The following is a 24,012-nucleotide window of genomic DNA, read 5'->3' on the forward strand; positions in this document are numbered from 1 at the left end:
AGTCCAACACCCCCATGGCAACTCATAATTGTCTACACCTCCAGTCTTGGGGATCCAACATTCTCCTCTGACCTACCTAGGCACCAGGCATGCATATGGTGCACATACATTCACACAGGCAAAACACTCATACACATAAAATAAAAACATGTAAACAAAAAGAACTGAGATCTCAAGCATGTACCACTATACTTGGCTTTGATTTTCTCATGTCTATTGCCACACATATTAACTGCCAGGGGCCAGCCCCGGTTGTGGCCAGGTCCCAGAGAGGAGGTAAAGAGTCAGTGACAGAAAGATGAGCCAGGCATGATGGTCAGGAGAATCTCGCAGCCTGACTGACTAGCAGCCAGAGTGTTTCCTATTTATACAGAATTCAGTAAGCAGTGATAGATTCATGCTTCTTTTTTTTTTTTTTTTTTTTTTTTTTTTTGGTTTTTTTTTTAGACAGGGTTTCTCTGTGTAGCTTTGCACCTTTCCTGAAACTCACTCTGTAGCCCAGGCTGGCCTTGAACTCACAGAGCTCCGCCTGCCTCTGCCTCCCGAGTGCTGGGATTAAAGGCGTGCGCCATCACCACCCAGCTGATTCATGATTCTTATACTGAGTTCTTATACTGAGGCTGTATTTTTATTTTTCTCCCCAAACTTTGAGGATATTAATTAAAATTTAGAAGCTGAGCATAGTGGTTCATGCCTGTAATCCCAGTCTTCAGGAAGCTGAGACAGGAGAATCACTGTGAATAAAGCAGGAGCAGGCTGAGTACTCAGGTGGGCGCTGTAGGCTGCTTGTCTTCCTGAGGCAGAGGCTCAGCTAGCCTGTCTGAAGGTCCTCAAATGTCACAGTCTACAGTTCTCCTACAGGCTGGCCAGTTTCTCCAACAAAACAAAACCAAGCCAAACCCTCCACTCTTCATCCTGAGGGATGGTTTCCTCAGTCCATCTATTGCTACAGTTATGGTTTGTGCCCCTAAGGATGGCCCAGCTCTCTGAGAAGCTTTTCAAGGCCAGTAACAGTCACATGGCTGTGTGTGTGTGTATGTTTGTGTGTACACATGTGGCAGGAAGTATGTGCTCAAACATGCACGTGCAGCAGCAGAATGGGAGTGATGACTGACAACCTGGGACTTGAACTGCTCTTGCAAAAAAAGCCTTGAGGTGATCTGCAAGTTTTCATCTCATCCCACACCCCTCCTCAGGGTCTTTAATGTCTGTGCTGCAATCTGGCTAGATAGTTCAAATGCAGGCTTCCTCAGCTCCAGCACTCACCTGTCAGCAAAGACATTTTGATCACTATTTCCTGTGTGCTGTCTGTCTGTCTGTCTCCCTCTTCTATTCCCTTCATCCTTCCTTCAGCTTCTCTCTGATCTTCTGGCCTCCACTTCCTATGCTATGATTATACGCATGTGCTATCATGCCTGGCTATATCTTATCTTTTAACATTTGTGCTTTTCCTAAAATGAATTTGTTGCCGTTTTAGCAAGTTTTCAGGAAGAATGGGATAAATACATATTCAGTCTACATGTTTACCTAGCAGTCCTTCACTAGGAGAATGTCAAACTTCTTTAAGAGTTGTTTCTATTTGTGTGTCTGTCAGTGTGTGTGTGTGTGAGTGAGTGTGTGAGTGAGTGTGTGTGTGTGTGTGTGTGTGTGTGTGTGTGTGTGTGTGTGTGAGTGCGCGCGCCACTTGTGTATGAGTGCTCTAGGAGGCCAGAAGAGTGTTATGGGTCAAGGAAGGAGAGAGAGAGAAGGTCACTGGTCACTTCTCTGCCACTTCTCTGATCAATCATGTTCTTATCCCAATATCTGACTTGAGTTTTTATTGATAAAGAATAATTATATAAACACTTCATCCAGAGAAGGTCACTGACTGCTTCTCTGCCACTTCACTGGTGGTCAATCAGGTTCTTACCCCAATATCTGACTCCCAGGTTTTTATTGAAGTTTTTATTGATCCCAAAAACAGGCCGAACCATTCGCTTAGCCACTCCCTAGTACTTCCTGTGTCTCTATATATATCCTCAGTCCTCCAAAACCTCTATGGCTAATTTTGGACCACTAGTAGCTAGCTCCACCTTCTGATTCAAAGTTAACTTTATTGGCAGTCTCAGGAGTGTCAAAATGCAATCAAAATATCCCACAACAGAAGAAGGCACTGACTCTCCAGAGCTGGAGTTACAAATGGTTGTAAGTCACCTGACATGGGTGCTAGAACCCAAACTCAGCTCTTCTGGAAGAGTAGCAAGCACTCTTAACAGCTGAGCCTCTCTCTAGTTCCAAAATGTGAAATTTCTAAGCTGGATAATTCCACCATTTATTTCCCATAAAATCTTGTGCAGAGTCATAATCTTTGAGAACACAGCAGTGTTTGAAGATGGAGTCAGTCTGTTCACTTCGGCTCCACTAAGCACCAAAAACCAAAGCTCCACAGGCACACCAGCAAAACTGCTCCTTGCACCTTCCCTACTCCCTCCCCCGCCACTGGCACCTCTACTGATGTCATCCCCCTGCTCTCATGTAAGTATACCCCTACCAATGTCTGGGGGGCTTGTCCAACACTGCCCTTCTACAGCAATCCCTCTCTCTCTCTCTGCCTAGCTCTGGTTGGAGCACTGCTCAGGACCGACCAAAGAGCACATGATGCAGCCTTGGCTACCAGGCCCAATACTTTGTGCTCCAGAATAAAAGGACTGAGCTGCACATATGTTGCTATGAATTGGCTATAATAGGGTCATGATAAAGTGAGTCCTTTGACCAATCTTGTTTCTTAATCAGTAAGTTTGCTGAGATAATCGTTTTATTTGCTGTTTTAAAGTTACTATGATCATGATTGTACCTCACATTGCTCTGGGCAGAGACTTCTCATATTAACTATGTTCAATATTTTTGTTCTTTCTGGGTTTCCTACCATACAAGGAAGTAAAAGCCCTTCACTTAAGATTCTAAAAGAACTGTGTTGGGTACCAAGACAGGCATCTCCCATGAGAACACTAAAAGGCTGTGACCAGGTTGGCAGAGTGCTTGCCTAGCCAAAGCATAAAGCACACCGGGAATCCCAGCATTTGGAAACAGAAGCAGGAAGAATAGAAGTTTGAGGTCAACCTTGGCTATATGGCAAGCTTGAGGCCACCCTGGGCTACATGACAGTCTGCCTCAAAAAAAAAAATCCAGTAACAATAACCCCATCCTAGAAAGAAGAAAGTTTGATTGGTGTCCCACATTAATACCTAATGAATAATAAGACCCTAGCCATCCTTAGAACTCCATCTTTAACTTGAGTTCCACCCAAATGCTTAACAGATCAATGTCTACACATCTAGGCTGGTGGCGCACGCCTTTAATCCAGCACTCGGGAGGCAGAGACAGGAGGATCTCTGAGTTTGAGGCCAGCCTGGTCTACAGAGTGAGATCCAGGACAGCCAGGACTACACAGAGAAACCCTGTCTAGACAAAAAAAAAATCCAAACACCATCTACACATCCTACAGACAAGAGGGTTCAGAGGCAGTCACAGCACATTTTACAGCGTTCCTGTTCTAAAGCTCAGATGTGCAAGTCATACTGTCAAGTCAATGCTGACCTGTGATACAATCAGAGAGATCGAAACACTGACTGGGTGTTGGATGATACAGAGCAATACTGCTAAGTACCAGGTCCAAAGCCTCCTCTCCCCACAAAATGGCAGTGCTGGTGACATTGTCTTAAACAGGACTTTGGCCAGGTGCACAGAAGGGCTGTTACCAGGCAAACAAGCCTAAAGGTTTCCATTTACTAGAAAAACAGCCCTCCTACAGTTTCTGTTCACCAGGAACCTTCCTCAAGCTTCCCCCAAAGGTCAACCACAAACACACCTAGTTCTGGATTAATATAGACAGTCTGTATCAGCTCAGACCCCCACCCTGCTGTCATATAAAACTGGCTTGTTTTCCCACAGGTTTGCTCTTCTCTCTGCCTCCCCACCACCTTGAGATGGCCTTTGCAATTTGATCCCCAATAAATCTTTTTTTTTCTGCTCACGAAGTGGTCTAGTTCTGTAGTTTTGATGTACCATCACTTACACTAACAACATGGAGGTTTTACTCCAGTGCCTTTTTGTTTTTTCAGGACTAGATCTCACTGTGTAGCTCTGGTTGTCCTGAAACTCACTCTAAGACCAGGCTGGCTTCACTGAGATCCACCTGCCTCTGCCTCCCAAATGCTAGGATTAAAGGTGTGCGTCATTATACCTGGCTAATGACATATTTTAGAAGTGTGTACTGAAATATGGGTAAATGACAATGTATACAATCTGCTTCAAAATCACCTAAACCAAGACAAGCAAGGGGGGTGGATGAAGGTTAGAGATCACAGACTGGAAAGGTTTTCTAGAAAGTAAATGTCTGAAACTTTCTGGTACAGTCTGTGTAGCGGTTACTCAATTGTGCCACTGCAGAATAAAAGCAGCCATTAAAAACAAACTCAGACCTCAGGAAGTTGAAGCACAGAATCACTACAGGTTCAAGGACAGTCTGCGTTACTTCGGGAAACAAAGTGAGTTCCAGAACAGCCTGGGCTTCAGAGTGAGAAGCCTATCTCAAAAAAACCAACCAACCAGGGCAGACATGGTAACACAGGGCCTTAGCTCTAGGCTCAGGAGGCAGAGGCAGGCAGAGCTATACTAAGTTGATGCCAGCCTGCTACCTATCAAGTCAGCCAGGGCTACACAGAGACCCAGTCTCAAAAACAAAACAACACATCAACCAACCAGCCAGCCAGCCAGCCACGGAAAACCTTCCCATAACCTCAGTGTGGCTCAAACAGCACTTGCCTACCATGCCGACCACACCCAAAGCACTGGATGTGAGCACTGAAAGGAAAGAGGAGAGAACAGGAGAAGAGTGGTCAGCAAAGGAATGTGGCCATGTTCCAAGAAAATATTATTTACAAAATGGTGGAGGGCTCGATCTTATCCATACGCTATTATAAGGTGTCATCCCTGGTACAGAAAAAAACTGGCTCTAAGTATGTGGGGCTCATTATACTATTCTCTCTATACCTGAAAATTTCCATAATAGTATAAAAATTTCCATCATTTCCACAATAAAATTTGGAAATTAAAAAACAAAAAACAATAGCCGGGCGGTGGTGGCGCACGCCTTTAATCCCAGCACTCAGGAGGCAGAGCCAGGCGGATCTCTGTGAGTTCGAGGCCAGCCTGGTCTCCAAAGCGAGTTCCAGGAAAGGCGCAAAGCTACACAGAGAAACCCTGTCTCGAAAAACCAAAAAAAACCAAAAAAAAACAAAAAAAAAAACAAAAAACAAAAAACAAAAACCCCAAACCAAAACCCTAAGAAGCCAATGTTTAACTTCGGTAGCCTTCACTTGACTTCTGTCCAAGCAGACAGACAACGAGCACTACGGATGACAGACGAGGAGCACCACTCCCAGGAAGGCGGGAAGAAGAGGAAAGGCAAGTGCTCCACTGGAAACTGGAGAGAGCAGCGCATGTGTGGACATTGTGGAGCCAGACGGGAAGGTGGGGTCTGCCTGGCTCACACCTGACAGCCGAACTTACCAAAGCACAGAGGCTCTCCCAGGCCACCCGGCCACCACCCTTCCTCGGTGGACTGGGAGGAGGAGGACGGTGTTCAGACACATGCAGGAGCCCCTCATGACTGCACTAGGTGGGTAGAGGGTGAGTCTTTCTTGAGGGCAGAATTCATTCCCTTCGTGAGCTCTCGAGACTAGGAGACACACGCGGAAAGAACTTTCTGTCCCTGGCAGACAGGAAATCAAACCCCTTCTCCCTGAACTTGACCAGTCTTCCTCCCTTGGAAGTCTTTTTCCACCTTTGGTTTGGGAGAACTCCACTGTGTTCTCACCAAGGCCAGATGAATTAGGAGCAACCTGCTCTTGGGGGCAGGCTGTACAGGTAAATGTACCAACTCTCTTTCTTTCTACATTTGTATGCATGTTGCATTGTGTACATGTTCATGTGTGCCACATGTATCTGCACATATGTATGAAGGACAGAGGCTGACATCAGTGTCTTTCTCTATTGCTTTCCATATTATTTTGAAGCAGGGTATTTTACTGAACCTGGAACTTACCACTTCAGCTAGTCTGGCAGGCAGTGAGCACCAGGGATCTTCCTGCCTCTGTCCCCTTGGTGTCGGGCTTTCGGGCTTACTGCACCTGGCTTTTTACACAGGTGCTGGGATCTGAACTCGGGTCTTCACGCTTGCCTGGTAAGGACTTTACCAACTGCTCCATCTCTCCGGATATTAGTCTTGTTCCTCTTTTTCTTTTCTTAAGAGATTTTTATTTATATTTATATGTATGTGTGTGGGTGTATGCACATGAAAGAGAGAGAGAGAGATAGACAGACAGACAGAGACAGAGACAGAGACAGGAGGGAGAGAGAGACTGACCCAGGGTAACTGTCTGCTGTCTCTAAAGAAAGGAACTGAATTTGCCACTCCTCATAAGGGTGTCTCCACATAGAAAGCTAACGCCATTGAGACCCCAATACCCAAGGGGCTTCCTCAAACCTGTCTCCAGGACTCAACGGCCCTGTCAGCACTGAATACCACATGGTAATAAAGCCCCTGGCCATGAGTTGGGTCCAGTGCGATGCATGTGGAATGAAGGACAGGTTGAAGTCAGGAGAATGGAGGGACGGAAAGCCAGCAAAGAGAGACAGGGCATGATAAGACAGTATGGCAGAGTGGCAGAGATGCCCATGGGAGATCCCTGGTACCCATTCCAGAGTCTCAGGCCTTACCCTGGCGGAAGAGGTCGCTCCCAGGTGGTGGTCTTGGTATTGTGGTCAACATAATAGACACGTCCATTGGGCAGCTCTCTTTGTTCCCATCTGGAAAATAAAACCCAGGGGAGGCATGACGCATACAGTGGGAAGGTCCAGTCCCAGGAAGGAAGGAAGTCCTTCACTGCCGTTGGGCTCCAAAGAAAAAAACAAAGCAAAGATGATATTCAAGGTCAGCCCAGGGTCACACCAGCTCTGCGATGGATGCTGCTGGAATCCCCTGACAAAAGTACTGTGGTGTCCCTTTACAGCAGAGATTACTGTAAATCCCCCCGAGCACCACAAGCCTGCATTCCATGATCTGTCCTTTCTTTTCTTAAAGATTCATCTTTTATTATGTGTCCTTGTGTGGGTATGTGCATGTGAGCGCAGGTGTCCAAGAAAGCCAGATGGAGGAACTGGATTCCCCTGGAGCTAGGGTCACAGGCAGCGGTGAGCCACCCAGCCTAGGAACAGCACTAAAGTCATCTGGAAGAGCAGTATGTGCTCTTCACCACTGAAGAGCCATGTCTCCAGCTGCTCTGCGGAGTTTTTAAATCAGTGCTTCTTGAGTATTATAGGATCAAAGATCCCTTAAGAATGCAATGGAGAGGCTGGAGAGATGGCTCAGCGGGTAAGAGCACTGGCTGCTTTTCCAGAGGTCCTGAGTTCAATTCCCAGCAACCACATGGTGGCTCATGAGATCTGGTGCCCTCTTCTGGCAGCAGACATACATGCAGGCAGAATACTGTATACATAATTAATAAATAAATCTTTAAAAAAAAAAGAATACAATGGAAATTGAGAATGTTCATTTCTACAATGAACTTCTAGCAAAAATTTGCATGCCAATTTCTGGGTTCCATGGGTTTCTCTGAAAGCTCAGTTATGGTCCCCTTTCTGCTTTTTAAGCTACCACAACCTGCTACAATTAAAAACTGTTTCATGGGCTGGAGAGATGGCTCAGCAGTTAAAAGCACTGGCTGCAGCCAGGCGGTGGTGGCGCAGACCTTTAATCCCAGCACTTGGGAAGCAGAGGCAGGTAGATGTTTGTGAGTTCGAGGCCAGCCTGGTCTACAGAGTAAGTTCCAGGACAGCCAGGACTGTTTCACAGAGAAACCCTGTCTCAAAAAACCAGCAAAAAAAAAAAACAAAACAAAAAAACAAAACAAAAAAAGAAAATAGAAATTTGTTTCAATGTGATTATTACTTGGTGAATGTAAGATTTGTGCTTCATAATTTTACCTGTAAGAAACACTGAACAGAAACTTCCCCATTCAAACTTACTCACATAGAAATATTCAAAAGCCACAGGAATCCACCAAATAGATGGGGATACGGGAACTCAAAGTCATCCTCAGCTACACAGAAAATTAAGCATAGCCCAGGCTACATCAAATACTGTCTTGAAAATTAAAACTGGATATATACTATACACCTGGGTAGTAGAGCGCATGCCTAGTATGCGCAAGGCCCTGGGCTCTAGTCTTAGCACTGTAAAAACATAAAAACAGGGGTCAGATTCTAATAACAGTGGTCTGCTCATTTTGTAAAACTGTTCACGATAATTTGATGGGGTGTCCCCACCCCCATTTTTTTTTTTGGCTTTTCGAAACAGGGTTTCTCTGTATAGCTTTGTGCCTTTCCTGGAACTCACTTTGTAGACCAGGCTGGCCTCGAACTCACAGAGATCTGCCTGGCTCTGCCTCCCAAATGCTGGGATTAAAGGCGTGTGCCACCACCGCCCGGCTGGAATACCCTTCTTTAAAAGATAAAGTATCTGGGGGTTGGGGATTTAGCACAGTGGTAGAGCACTTGCCTTAGCAAGCGCTAAGGCCCTGGTTGGTACAGTGGTAGAGCGCTTGCCTAGCAAGCACTAAGGCCCTGGGTTCGGTCCTCAGTTCCGAAAAAATACAAATAAAATTTAAAAAAAAGATAAAGTATGTGTTGTAGAAACTGGAGATCTAAAAAACAAGCAAACCCCTGACACTGGCATCTTGGCTAAGGGTCACACTGAACTAGTGAAGCTCCGGGGCGGTCTTTCAGAGTCAGCACCACGGCTGAAGACATAAGACTAAATAAAATCAAAAGCTATGAAACGGCCCCCTTGACAGTCCCTTCCCAAACCATCACCAGGACAGGAAGTGCTGGCAGAGACACCTGGACTTCTGCTGCGGCGAGAGAGAAGGCAGCTACTGCAAAGGCAGGTGATGTCTGTGTGTGCGTGGTACCAGCATGTGTTCAATCCCTCAGCCCTGCATCATGGGTCTCAGACCTGGGGTGACCACAGAGCAGAAGGCACATTTCCTGGGAAGAGCTGACCTGGCTCCGCCCACCTCTCCTCTGTTCTTTGTTCTTCTCCCCAGATAGTAAAAGGGGGACCTGGACATATGATGGTCCCTACCCTGGGACCCTGAATCATAATGTAACTACTAATAAAAATTCACTGGAAAAGTTAAAAACAAACAAAAACCCTGAATATATTTTTCTTTTATTCCTAAAGCCTTTTCAGTATATATGCAATTTCCATTTTAACTTTCATTCAAGTTTCATTTGAAACAAGGGAAATGGCTTTATAATGCTTTGCCTAATATTTTAATTTGAAGATAGGCAAATACTTGAAATTCCAGGCAATGAATGCCTTTAATCCACACAGTGGTACTGAACTGCCAAGACACACAATCATGTTCCCCCCCCCTCCCTTCCCTACAGCCCACAGTTCTTGGTGGCTCTTTTAGCACACAGGCCTAGGCGAGATCTGCCCCCCATCTTTGATCGCAGCGGATCCTAGGAATGAAAGTCACTCTTTCAGGGACTACTACTGTCCAGCCCTGTTCTGTGTCCTTCTGAACCTCTCAACTGACTCAGCTAGGAAAACAGTTAGCGGAGGGACAAGACCTTCCTGCCGCCGCCGCCGCCGCCGCCTTGTTCTAGCTACACTTTTCCTTTTAAAACTGGACTCCTGCTCAGATGAAATGACTGTGGGGTCTTCCCTGACCCCGGCCTGGCCTGCCTCCCTTTCTCTGAGAACTCCCACTCTTCCCTTCCCTGCACAGCTATTCATGAGTCACACAGATCCTTCCCCTCATTCATCCAGCACAGTGGGTCACTTCTGTCATGGCCACACGAGCCTCCCGCTTCTGCTGACCCACATAGATTAAGCCTCCCGACGATCTTGGCTTGGTCTCCTCATGCCAAGAAAATGATACTGGCTTTGACTTTTTGTCAGCATATCCCTGCCAGGGGTTGAGTTTCTGTCCCTTATAAGCGTCTTCCTCACACTGAGATGAAAAGCCTTTTCAGTCCACTGCCATGGGTCTTGCCTAGCGCTGCATCCGGGTCGTGCAGGTTCTGTCTACCCTACTGAATAGCTTTCTTTGATGCTCTCAGAAACAGTGTTCAAAGCAGTGAGTGTGTTTCAGGTCACTACCCAACACGTTGCTCCTTGGCCCTCAGTGAGTGACACTGGACTGAACACTGGTCACACCGGGTCTTGTTTCTGAAAAGACTTAAGAAATCTCCAATTTCACTCAGTCTCGAGGTAATTTTTCTCTTACCTAAATTACCTTCATTCCTTCATTCTGTTGTATATCTTCCTTCCACCCTTGATCCCCAGTCTCCCCACAATCATCACACCAAAGAGTTGAAAGGCCAAGACAAAGCCTCACTCCCATTAATAGGATGATGTCAATTAGTTTTCTACTACACTATCTGAAAGGTTGCCATCAGCGTGGTGTGGTGCCTACACGGAATCTCAGTACGAGGGAGGTAAAGACAGAAGGATCAGGACTTCAGGACAGTCTGACCAGTGGAAACTTCCTATCAACAATTCTGTTATAGAGTGCTTACTCAGCATACAGGAAGGCCGGGTTTGGCTCACAGTATCATGCAGAAATTTCTCCCCAAAGTAATTCTCATTAAAAATCATCAGGAATGAGTTATCCACTAACTACTACTACAGGGTATGTTCAACCATCCTGATCAACACAGTGCTTAGTCGGAACCTGTGTTGGACAGAATCTCAGAGTCACCAAAAAAGGGCGAAGCTGGGAATGTGCTGTTAATGGTAAGGAGTTCAGGTAAGTATTGGGGTTCTTCCTACATGACATTTTAAAATTACACGATTAAATGCTAAAAATGCAGCCTTAGTAAGAGTATTGATGGGGCTGGAGAGATGGCTCAGTGGTAAGTGCACTGGCTGCTCTTCCAGAGGACCCAGGTTCAATTCCCAGCACCGACATCACATGGCAGCTCAAAACTGTCTGAAACTCCAGTTTCAGGGAATCCGACACTTTCACAGACAAACATGCAGGTAAAACATGAATACACATGAAATAAGAATAAATTATTCTTTAAAAAAAAAGAAAAAGTATTGACCATTTGTAGTCACTAATGTGCTTGTTTCTATTAACCTAGGCACTGGACGTTAACAGCCCTCACAGTCAAGAAAACCTGCTTTCCCCATTAGAAAACCGTTGTTAGGGAGGCAGTAGGATGGAGGCACTAGGCAGAGTGAGGAGCTAATAGTAGATAGATATGATCAAAGCACATCATATAAATTACATGAAAATTTCAAAGAATAAATTTAAAATGTAATTAACAAATAAAAATAAGCAATGTCATAAGGCTGACATGGTGATAATGTACACATTTATAATTTTCATACTCTGGAGGCTAAAGTAGGAAGATCCTTAGTTCAAAGCCAACCCAGACTACCTAGTGAGACCCAGTCTCCTACATACTAAGTTCAAAGCCAGCCTAGGATACAGGAAATCTTTTCTTGAATAAACAAACAAACAAACAAAGCTGTGGCCAACAGAATCTTGGGCATGCTAAAGAAAGGATTTTTTGCTACCACTTAAACTGAAATGAAACTTTAGAAGAATATACTAGAAGTATTTGTGTTTTCTCAAAGCCGCCTATGTAGAAATTCAACTCCATACTGGCTAAACACAAAAAACAAACAAACAATCCATGAAATTCATGCTTTTGCTGGGTCTGGTAGAGCACACCTGAAGGAGGAGACTGAGGCAGGAGGATCACAAATTCAAGGCCAGCCTAGGCTATACAGCAAGACTCAGTCTCAAAAGCAGAGAAGGGAAGAGGAAGAGGAGGAGGACGAGGAAGGAGGAAACACACTGACTCATGCTTTCCTATTTATGCTCTTAGAGTAGATGCCTCTGCACCAAGTCCTACTCGTTCTGGAAGCTGGGACCACTTCCAGGCTGAACTCGAAGATTTCCTTCCTCTGCAGTGATGTTTTCAGAGTCAGAAATCTGAACACACTGCAACCTACACCTTCATACAGGTTTCTGAACAACCTACGCCTTCATACTGGCTCCTGAACAACCTACGCCTTCATACTGGTTCCTGAACAACCTACGCCTTCATACAGGCTCCTGAACAACCTACTGCCTTCATACAGGCTCCTGAACAACCTACTGCCTTCATACAGGCTCCTGAACAACCTACTGCCTTCATACAGGCTCCTGGACAACCTACGCCCTCATACAGGCTCCTGAACAACCTACGCCTTCATACAGGCTCCTGGACAACCTACTGCCTTCATACAGGCTCCTGAACAACCTACGCCTTCATACAGGCTCCTGAACAACCTACTGCCTTCATGCAGGCTCCTGAACAACCTACTGCCTTCATGCAGGCTCCTGAACAACCTACTGCCTTCATACAGACTCCTGAACAACCTACGTCTTCATACAGGCTCCTGAACAACCTACGTCTTCATACAGGCTCCTGAACAACCTACTGCCTTCATACAGGCTCCTGAACAACCTACGCCTTCATACAGGCTCCTGGACAACCTACGCCTTCATACAGGCTCCTGGCTTTAGTGGGTCTTTTCTCAACAGAGTTGGGACTGTTGCTTCTCCCAGGGCCTTTCCTGAATTCTGGACTAGCACTTCAATCTCAGCACACTAACTTCCTTTTCATAACTACCAACAGCACGCTATGCCCCCTAAGCCCAAGATGTCAGAGTAGCAGCTACTGAGTTTCCTGAATTAAGTCTGTTTTCTTTTCCTCTTCAACCATCCTGTTTTCTTTGCCTTGGGGAAATCCCAGATCGAGTCTGGTAACATTCAAATATAAGCTTTTACAGAAAGTAAAGACAAGTCTCAGAAACGATCTCTGTAAAAACACACACACACACACACACACACACACACACACACACACACACACACTTTTCAATGCAAAGGTGACAACATAGGTAGATAATCTTAAAAACAGTGGATGAGAGAAAAATGAGTTTCTTCTTTCTAAAGGCAACTGGGTCAATAACCCTGTCTACGAGTTTGAATTTGTAACACAGTCAAGGAAAGAATTGTGTCAGAGATGCAGCTGGAAGAGCGTCTATTATTGCTCCTCACAGCAGTGGCAGAGACCCTGAATGGTCCCAGGTGGTGCAAAGAGAAATGCTACTACTACTACTTCTTCTGTGTTTGTCTGCTTGTGTTTGAGACAGAGTCTCTGTGTAGCCCTGGCTGGCCTGGAACTCACTCTGTAGACCAGGCTGGCCTGGAACTCAAAGATCCACCGACCTCTGCCTCCCGAGTGCTGCTGGGATTAAAGGTGTGCACTATCACTGTCTGGAGAGAAAAGCTACTTCTATAACAGGGCTATTTGAGTTTCAGAACAAACTGGAAATGAGTATTAACTTATTCAGATGTTTGCAACATATTGGATGGAAAAGCAAATAATAAATAACATGCTTGAGATGATCAAAACTGGATGTAAACAGGAGAGGCTGGAAAGATGGCTCAGTACTATGGGTACTTGCTACTGGGCTTGAATTTGATCCTGGGACCCACACGGCAGGAGAGAACAAACTCTTGGAAGTAGTCCTATGACTTCCACATGTTCTCTCTCGCACACAAAACAAACCTAATAAACATTTAATCATATATAAAAATACTGGTTTTAATTAAATCTAAATTGCCATTATATGATTGATCTATCAAGAGAAAAACACTGACAGTTAAAACAATGGCATGCCAATGTTTATAAGTTACATGTTGATTTTTAAAAAGATGAAATATGAAGTAACAGGCATATCAAAATCAAGAATGGGGGCTGGAAAGATGGCTCAGTGGTTGAGAGCATGTACTGCTTGCCCTGAGGACCGAAGTTTGGTTCCCAGCACCCGGCTCAACCACCTGTAACTCCAGCTCCAGGAAATCCAAAGTCTCTGGCTCCTCAGGCACCTCTCTCAGGAGTACATATCCACACACACGTGCATAATTAAAAATACAGTCTTTCCAAGGTTGGATAAAGCACAGGGACAAATAGCCAAACGAATGGAAACACATGAACTATGAACCAATGGCTGAGGGGTCACCAACTGGATCAGGCCCTCTGAATGGGTGAGACAGTTGATTGGCTTGATCTGTTTGGGAGGCATTCAGGCAGTGGGACCGGGTCCTGTGCTCATTGCATGAGTTGGCTGTTTGAAACCTGGGGCCTATGCAGGATCACTTGGCTCGGCCTGGGAGGAGGGGACTGGACCTGCCTGGACTGAGTCTACCAGGTTGATCTCAGTCCGCGGGGGAGGCTTTGCCCTGGAGGAGGTGGGAATGGGGGGTGGGCTGGGGGGAAGGTGAGGGGGGCGGGAGGGGGGAGAACAAGGGAATCTGTGGCTGATATGTAGAACTGAATTGTATTGCAAAATAAAAATTAAAAAAAATACAGTCTTTCTTTTTTTAATCAACAAAATAGCGTATGCTATAAGAATGTTACAACCTAAGAACAAGGAGGAACTTTAGATGACCACACACACATGTACACACACGTTTGTAACACACACAAAAAAATCATTTTTAATTTTTCTTTCTTTTTCTCTTTTTCTTTTCTTTTTGGTTTTTTGAGCAGGGTTTCCTGTGTAACAGTCTTGGCTGTCCTGGAACTCACTCTGTAGACCAGGCTGGCCTCGAATTCAGAGATTCTGCCTCCTGAGTGCTGGAACTAAAGGCATGCGCCACAATGCCTGGCTATCATTTTTAAATTTTAAAAGTTGTCTCATTTTATGAGTAGGAATGTTTTGCCTGCATGTATGTATGTGCACCACATGCATGACTCGTGCCATGAGAGCAACAGATCCCCGGGAACTGGAGTTAGGATGGCTGTGGGCCGTTGTGGATGCTGGGAATTGAAGCTGGTCTTCTGAAGAGCAAAAGTGCTGTAAACTGCTGAGTCATCTCTCCAGACCACCACCCCCTCTTTTTTTAAGGCACTATAAACAAAGTAAAGAAGAAGCTATAGGCTGGGGGAAAGTATATGTAAGTGGACACTATCTAGCATATATTCAGAATCATGAGGCCACACCTGTAATCCCTATACTCAGGAGGCAAAGGCAGGAGGATAAGGAGTTCAAGTCATGGTCCTAGGCTACAGAACAAGTTCAAGGCCAGCCTAGGCTACATGAGATCCTGCCACAAGCAAACAAATCTTGTAGGCTAAAGAGAAAAACAAAGGGATGGAGAGGTGGCTTAGCAGTTAAAAGCACTTGCTGCTCTTGTAGAGGAGCTGGGTTCAGCTCCCTAGTATCCACATGGTGCCTCACAACTGTCCATAACTCCAATTCCAGTTCCACGCCCCTCTTCTAACCTTCAAGGCACATGGTATACATACATACATATAGAAAAAAGATTCACACACACAAAATAAATATGTCTTTTTTAAAAGGAGAAAAACAAATCAGGGCTATAGTGGCACATGTCTTTAATCCCAGCACTCAGGAGGCAGAAACTATCAGATCTCTTTGAGTTCAAGGCCAGCCTGTTTTATAGAGGTAGTTCCAGGACAGCAAGGGCTACACAGAAAAAACCCTGTCTCGAAAAACAACAACAAAAAAATCCCAAAAGAACAAAACAGGAGATTTTAAGGGGGCTTAAGAGAGATGCTCAGCAGGTAAGAGCATTGGCTGCTCTTCCAGGTCCCCAGTTCAATTCCCAGCAACCACATGGTGGCTCACAACCATCTGTAATGAGATCTGGTGCCCTCTTCTGGTGTGCAGATGTATATGCAAATAGAGCACTCATACATAAAAAACATAAATAAAACTTTAAAAACAAACAAATAAGTAAAGGGAGAGAAACACAAATAGAAAAGTGGAAAAATTATACCAATAAAGTAATTCATTATATAAATATTTAAAAGGCGGGTTAAACAGCCGGGCAGTGGTGGCGCACGCCTTTGATCCCAGCACTCGGGAGGCAGAGCCAGGCGGATCTCTGTGAGTTCGAGGCCAGCCTGGACTACCAAGTGAGTTCCAGGAAAGGCGCAAAGCTACACAGAGAAACCCTGTCTCGAAAAACCAAAAAAAAAAAAAAAAAAAAAAAAAAGGCAGGTCAAATGATAATCAAAGAAATTCAAATTCGAACCACAAAAAGATGCCAGTCAAACTCCTTAGATTGGCCCAAATGAAAAAGAGCTGACAATGTGAGTTTTACCAAGATCACACATGTGCACCCAAACAAGAGTGACTCCACAGCCAGGTGCCAGGTGGTGGTGGCACACGCCTCTAATCCCAGCACTCGGGCAGAGCCAGGCGGATCTCCAGTCTGGTCTACAGAGTGAGATCCAGGGCAGACACCAAAGCTACAAAGAGAAATCCTGTCTCGAAAAACCAAAAAAAAAAAAAAAAAGGTGACCCCACAAGCTGACCTCAGGAGCAATTTGAGAGGGGTACCCCACTAAAGCTGAAGGTCTGTGCTACAGGAATTCCACTTCCAGAAGGACATTTTGCTTTTCTTTTTTTCTTTTTGTTTGTTTTTATTTTTAAATTTTTTGTTTTGTTTTAGACAGAATCTCACTCCATGTTGTCCCAGACCAAGCTAGCCTCACACTTAGATGCTCTTGGATCTGCTTCCTAAGTGCTGAGTTACAGATGTACACTACCATGCCTGGCAAAACACTATTCATTAGGCATTACTATTCCACCTCTTTTTCTTAAGGCAGCGTTGGGGAATCGAACCCAGGGCCTCATGTATGTTAGGCAAGCGCTTTACCACTCACTGCATTGCAGGTCCAACCGGTCCCAGGGCAGTTCTTACAGAAATAAGCAAGTATACAGAAAGGCATGTAGAGGGACAGCCTCACTGCAGCATGGCCGCAATTGTAGAGAAACAAGAGATCACAGAGCTTGTACTGTTCACACAACAGAAAAGCACATGGCACTTGATGTGGGTGTGACCACATTCCAGGTATCCCTGTACACAGTGACCGCATCAGAGCGGGTGTATAAGACTTTCAAATGTATCTGAGGCCTCCAGGTTTTGGGGGAAAATTTTACATCTATTTATTTATTGGGGGGTTGGGGTACTGCATGGCACTTATGTAGAAGTCAGAGGACAACTTGTGTGAGTCCATTCTCTTCTTCCATCTTTCAGGTTCCAGGGACCAAACTCAGGTTATCAGGCTTGGTGTCATGCACTTTTACCAACGAAGGCATCTCAGCTGTGTCCTAGTCACCATTTTTATCTTCATGCTTCTAATAGTTTACAAAGGTACAAGTGCACACAGTCACACTACCCAAACCCGGTAGATATGTGTCTATCCCATGTTGACAGCTGTCCCCATGGTGTCACTGTGTCATCCTGGTGTCGATGGTTGCCACCTCAGGTGAACTGTTTAAGGTGTCCTCACTTGCAGTGTGAAATCAAAAGCAGCTAACTCACATTGCAGTAAAGAGTGCAGAAAACGATCTCTGGGTTACACTCAGTGTGAAAGTCCATTCCGTCTGGGAACCACTACTAACAGTCAGGAAAAGGACACGAGGTGCATAAAAATACCAACGCTTAAGTCCAGAAAGGTCTCTGACACTGTTGTTGCTATCCTATGTCTCTCCTGCCTAGCAAAGATCTTGTTTGGTTTTGCTTTGTTGTTTTGTGGGTTTTGCTTTTTAGCTTTTTGAAACAGTCTTCCACTCTGTAGCCCAGGCTGGCCTCAAATTCAACAATCATCCTGCCTCAGCTTCCCTAAATGCTGGGAATACAGGTGTGAGGACCCATGTTCAGCTCATGGTCTTTTCTAAGATGAACTTAGTGTAACTGAGAACACTAAGGACAGGTAAGAATGTGAGTCACTTACCTGCTCACACCCGCCACTCCATCTGCTTACGCCATGGAAGGTGCCGAGGGCACCAAGATGGGCACAACACTCCTCATTCCCCAGGAGCTCTCCGAAAGGACAGTAAAAATGGATTATATGTGACCATGATTAAATGTGACCACATAACTTAGAGAGGGAAGAACACCTCCTGGCTCAGTGAGTCCACTGGGGACAGCAGAGTCTTTTGGAAAGGAGACAGCACATGCACTATTTGAGTTACCTATGCATGTACTAATCCTTTTAGGGTCAAAAACAAAACCATACTCCACAATAACAAAAGGTGGGAAAAGGCCACAGTCTCCCAATACAATCCTTTAATCCCAAGCTACTCAAAATGTGGTCGGTCCATGGTCCAAACTCTTAACAGTCCGTGCCCAGAAACAGAGAAGCTTCTTAGCTTTTAGAAACTTCTGTGTCTGTGACTTTGCCTCAGCTTCTAGATATGTATCCCTTGAACAGAAGTTAAAACAAAAGTAAAGATTCATCATAGGTTGCAAATATAGAAATCAATTAATAGCAACCTCCCCAAAAGGCAGGTTCTTCATTTATAGTTTGTGTACCACTGGAAAATGCTCTGAGTGAGAAGCACTTTGGAATGAGACTCGGTGGCCCAAGGCTAGTTATAACTTAGCAGAGATGCTCCAAACTGCCTCATCCTTTTCAGTGTCTCTACAAACAAAACATCAGAGAACTCTCCCAAGACTGTCTCAAGGTCCACCGAGAAAAGCCTCTGGGTCTCCAGTAAGAGCATGGGGGCAGACAGCAAATGTGAAGGGCTAGAAAACACCACTCCTTAATTCTACTCTGAGGCAGGAAACAGAGCAGCCAATGACTTCGGCAGAACAAGGATGGTGTGAAATGGCAGAGCTGAGGTAAGCTGGCAGTCCAAACACAACGTCTTCTCTTATGTAAGAAACCACAGCCGTGTGCTAGCTGCCAGGGTAAAATAATGTGCCTCTGTGTGAGGGACTCTGGAACTGAGAGACTGGGTGTGCTGGGGGTTTGTCAAAGCCATGTACACATGGTCTGTTCATGAGTATTCAGTTTCCAAAGTGGGCTCTGACACTGACAAAAACCAGACACAGGGCCAACTGACCAAAGTGGCCACGCTTTCCACTCCCTGCCTGGGCCACTACCTCACGTGTGTCCAACACCCCTTCTTTCAATAGACACTTACAACCGGGAAACTCCATACCTTCCAGTAGCTTCTTTGGGGCTAATTAACTTAAAAGCTTTTTTTTTTTTTTTTTAAAAAAAAAAAGAGGGCTTCCAGACAGGGAGAGAAATGGAATAAGGAATGTTGTATTTGGCCTTAGGCAGCCTAGGTTTCAGAAGCCCTCAGCCTGGAAACACAGATGTGTGTGAGCAGTCTTTCCTGCTGTAAATTTCAGAGGACCAATGTGGCAATTCTTGGAATCCCCAGTGAGCCTTTTTCATCGCTCAACAAAGGAGATGGAGGGGCTGAAAAGATAAAGCTGGAAACAGAGTCAGCCTGAGGTCCAGGCAGGCAATCGAGTTTAGCTCAGAAATGGTTGAGGTCAAGGAGAATCCGGTGATGAGGGAGGAGCCTCTGTGAAGGAGGACGAGTGTTCTGCTCTGGGGCACACAGTTGAACCCAAAGCCAGTCAACACAGTGAATGAAGGAAAATGCAATATTCAGTCACAGACGCTCTCTCTTCAGAGCAGCAGAGCAGCAGAGAGCATCCATTCAGACAGGGAAAAGGAAACGGAGGAGAGCGAGGGCATTTAGATGTATTCATTACAAGTAGGTCCTGGACCTACTGTGTGCCTGGCTCCTAGTCACCTACAGCCCAGAATGACAGAGGGACTTGAACAAGCAATTACAAGTGTGAGAAAGACATGGTCAGACGCGTGGTTCCCCAGGATTGTCACTAACCTGAAGCTTCAGGAGTTAAATGTCAAGACACTGAGCAAGCTTTGAGAAAGACCATCATGGGGAGGATGCTCAGTCTGGAGGAAGGCAGTGTATGGGTCAGACTAAAGTCATTTATTATGACTAGAGCTCAGAGTGCAAAGGGACAGTGGCTTCCATGGGAGGCTGAGGGGCAGGTGGGGCCCATCTGTCAGAGATTTTCAGCTTACTTAAGGATTTGGAAATTTATCCCTAAAGACAATAGGAAGTCGCTGTGGCATTCCAAGTGGAAAAAGTCATGCTTAGAAGTTTTACTTAAAAAGGTTAGTATAAAGAAAGATGAATAGCCAGACGGTAGCAGGTGTCTTTAATTCCAGCACTTGGGAGGCAGAGGCAGGCAGATCTCTGAGTTCAAGGCCAGCCTGGTCTACAGAGAGAGTTCCAGGACAGTCAGAGCTACACAGAGAAACCCTGTCTCAACAAACCAAAAAAGAAAAAGGACAGACAGACTGCTGGTCTGGTGGTCGCCTGGGCCAACGGCAGAGTGTCTTCAGGACAGGTCAGGACGGGTCAGCTAAGGATTGTGCTTCAGGCTGAGTTTAGACACACAGCTGGCACAGGGAGCTCGGGACACAGGAACAACAGTGGCATCATCGCTTCTCAGGAAGGCAAGGGACCAGAGCAGACTTCACAAACTACTCTGAACCCAGGCCATTTCTTCCTCAGCTGCACATCTGCAGTGCTCGCTCGCCCTGGGCTTGCCATCTCTCAAACAGCAGTGACTACCCTATCTGACAGGAAAGGGCAGGCCGGTGAGATGGCTCGGTGAGGGCACCTGCCACCATGCCTGACAACCTGAGTTCAAGTCCCAGACCCACAAGATGGAAGAAGAGAACTGACTCCCTGAAGGTTGTCCTCTGACCTCTGTATGTTTGTGTACACACAACTACACTAAATTTAAGAACACGTAATGAAAGACTTTTAAATAAAGAAAAAGTGCATCCTGTAAAGGCACTGACCTGTAACTTGAACACTAGCAGAAGTTCAGTTTAGATACTTCATTTAGAAATCTCATAAAAGATAAAGGTATTCTCTGATTTCCACCAGCTCCCTGCAAGCAGCCGTACTTCAATCCCTCTACTAGTATTTACAACAGGATAATGCACTAAGGTCACCATCTTGTTGCCTGCGTCTCTTCAGCTTAGAAACAAGGGAGGGAGGAGGGCACTGGATCTATACATTGGAGGATGATTATAGGAACTATGTCCTTTCTGGGTTCCAACACCAAAGCCAACTGAAAAGCCTGCTGTCCTCACTACCAAGCACTCTGGAGGCCAGCTCAAGTAAGGAGTGGCAATCCTGGGCACCGACATGGTCCTCCAGATACTGAGGTAGTAAGTACTCCTGGAAAACTGAGACTCCCAAACTCTTCTCTGGAATATTCTATACCTAAAAGTGGGTAACACACACACACACACACACACACACACACACACACACACACACACACACACACGGGCCTTGTCACATTCTAAATCCTCTAAGAAAAAGACACTGTCCAAACTCTACCTCAGAAAAGTGTTTTAGCCTCTGGCCAAGAAAGGGGGGTGGGGGGACGGCTTCCCTGGGCTGCTGAATAAAGAGCGTTTTCAGAGTTCGGAGTTTTCCAACTGCTTGGAAACAGGAAGGGCCCAATCCCAGAGAACAGTAACCCTCACACACGCCCTACATAAAGACATGTTGAACCATTAGCCCTAATTGCCTGTGACTGACATGGAGTGAGGCCGGCCTTCCAGGCATTTGCTCACCGGAAAGAAAACAAACAGCTCACTGGGGACACAGGCGGCCATTTTCTCTCCTTTCTGCCAAAATGATTCTGCCTGTTCCCCCAAATTACAGCACAGATTTGAAAGTACAAACAACACATGGTTCTTTCAAGTCTCTCACACCACATATGAAAGAGAAAAGAAAATCTCTGCAATTGGTTAATAAGCTTTTCACACAAGCAAACACTTGACAAAAGAAAACGGCCTTTTCAAGACTGCCTCTCCACACTCCAACTTTCTTAAGCTTTGAGATAATAAGAATTATCTGCAATGGTTTTCATTTGCTCAACACTATTTAGTAGAAAGAAGTTACGTGAATGCTAAGTACAAGCAGCAAAGTCACACATGCTTTCTGATACAGGATTTTTAACAACTGCGAGTTCAGAATGGGCCTTATGAACAGGGCATCGTATGCCCCATGAAGTAAGAGACATCTTTCCAATGTCCATTCTGAATTATACACTGAGGGACTACTCACCATCCTCAAGGCTACATCAGCACATCACCAGTCAGTGAGCCGGACAGAAGCGGGTTTCTTCAAAACTACTCTTTTCTGAGTCTATTTATGGGGGGGGGGGGGGGGGGGGGGGGGGGGGGAGAGGTGCTGGGGGAGGGGTCCCTGTAGAGATCAGTGGACAGCCCACAGGTGTCAGCTCCGCTTTCTCTTTACCGGGTAGGGCCTGGGGGTGGGTCTCAGGCCGTCAGGCTAGGCAGCAAATGCCCTCACTGCTGGGCCATCTCACCAGCCTAAAACAATCTGTTCAACAACCACTTACTTGGGGGCAGGGAGCATGTGCCACCTGCGGCAAGGGTGGAGGTCAGAGGGTGGCCTGCAGGAATCAGTTTTTCTCCCTCCACCTGGAGGTTGAGGCTTGGTGGCAAGCAACTTATACTAAGTCATCTTGCCAGCACGTGACACTGGTTTCTCTTGTACCATGCTGATAACCAGGTGGACAATGGGACTGGCCCTGAGAACAGTCGGCCTTAACTGAGGGAAGCCTTGGTTTCCCAGGTCAGAAGCAGTCTCTGCCTTTGAGGCTCCTTCACAACTACTTCAAAGCAACACTTGCCTGTCTCCAGCACATGTTTTACACACACCATTTTATTGGAGTCCCTAGATGTAGATGCTTATTGTCACCACACAACCAACATGTAAGTCACACAGCTAGGCCACACAAGTGAGGTAGAGGGATGGATTCAATCCCCAATCTAATTGATCCCCCCCCCAAAATTCATGTTTTTTAAATTTTTTCTATATGTGTTTAGTGTGTATGTGCATGTGCGTGTATGTGTGTAAAAGGTCAGAGGACCACTTGTAGGAGTTAGCTCTTTCCTTTCACCATGTGGATATGGAGATCAAAGTCAAACTGCCCAGCTTGGTGGCAAGTGCCTTTATCTCCTGGGCCATCTGGTCAGTCCCCAGAATCGATAGGGATTTCGAATCCCCACACTCTACACAGTCAAAATTGAGCTTCCCTTTGTCTTGCTGGAGTGGTCACCTTGGTTGAGGTCTTTGCTACCCAAAGTAAAAGAGCAAGAAAACGAGCACCTATGTTAACACTGGCCACAGCTGTGGGGATAACAGCCACAGGAATTCAGCACCTAAAGCCCGAGTCCTTCATGGGTTGCCAAGGTCAAACTGAGGAGGGAAAAACCGATTGTCTGGACAGCATCTAGTCAGACACCTCCCAGAAGCCATCAAGGCAATGGGATCCTTGCTCCACAGAAGCTGTCCGCTTGGATCCCAGCCAAAGGCAGCACGAACCCGCCTCCCGGGATGCTTTAGGCTCTTTCAGATGTTGGCCGAGCAAGAACTTCACACCTCTCTTGCTTCTAAACATGGCAGCCTTCCCAGAGACCGCTGGCCAGTAGGTAGGAAATGACCACATTGTTTCTGACCTGGTGGAGGAGGCAGTCCCTGAGAGTGCCATCATGGGACACAAGGCGACTCACCCGGCAGGGAGAGCATCAGAGGCCTGGGCAGTGGCAGGGAGCTGCTGTGTCCCCGAAGTGCTGGGCTCCTCTCCCTCGGCTGGTGTGGACGGTGCAGGGAGAGATGTCGTGTTGGGGCTTGGGGACACACTCAAGGCTGCGGCAGGTGGGGCTGTCACACCAACAACAGAAGGCTCTTCGGGATCACTGGCTGTGGTAGGTTCCTCGTTCACTGAAATGCATAAACCACACTTAAAGATAACCAGGAAAAAGACTTTTGTTTTCTTTGACTAGGTTTTGCACACCATACACTAACACTGCGTCTATGATATTGGCCTACTCAGACAATCGTGAGTTTTATAAACCCAGGCCTCTCACACTGGTTCCAGCACTCAGAAGGTAGAAGCAGGAGGATGGCCTCAAGTGTGAAGCCACACAGTGAATTTCATGCCAGTCAGGTCTGATAGTAGCCAA

General features: G+C 45.9%; 1 protein-coding gene and 1 pseudogene across 1 annotated transcript in view; one reads left to right on the forward strand and one right to left on the reverse strand.

The window, feature by feature from the left end:
- Nucleotides 1–24,012, reverse strand: part of Wwp2 (WW domain containing E3 ubiquitin protein ligase 2) — a 129,231-nt gene that overhangs the window by 20,559 nt on the left and 84,660 nt on the right. The window contains exons 8-9 of the mRNA XM_052726749.1: nucleotides 23,560–23,770; nucleotides 6,760–6,849 (exon numbers count right to left, since the gene is read on the reverse strand). Of these exons, the coding sequence (XP_052582709.1) occupies nucleotides 6,760–6,849; nucleotides 23,560–23,770 (301 nt within the window). The remainder of the gene's footprint in view (nucleotides 1–6,759; nucleotides 6,850–23,559; nucleotides 23,771–24,012) is intronic.
- Nucleotides 6,875–9,259, forward strand: LOC128103667 (cytochrome c oxidase subunit 6B1-like; annotated as a pseudogene).

Source organism: Peromyscus californicus, unplaced genomic scaffold, assembly GCF_007827085.1.
Source record: "Peromyscus californicus insignis strain IS unplaced genomic scaffold, ASM782708v3 Scaffold_8__1_contigs__length_139910024, whole genome shotgun sequence".
NCBI classification, from domain to species: domain Eukaryota; kingdom Metazoa; phylum Chordata; class Mammalia; order Rodentia; family Cricetidae; genus Peromyscus; species Peromyscus californicus.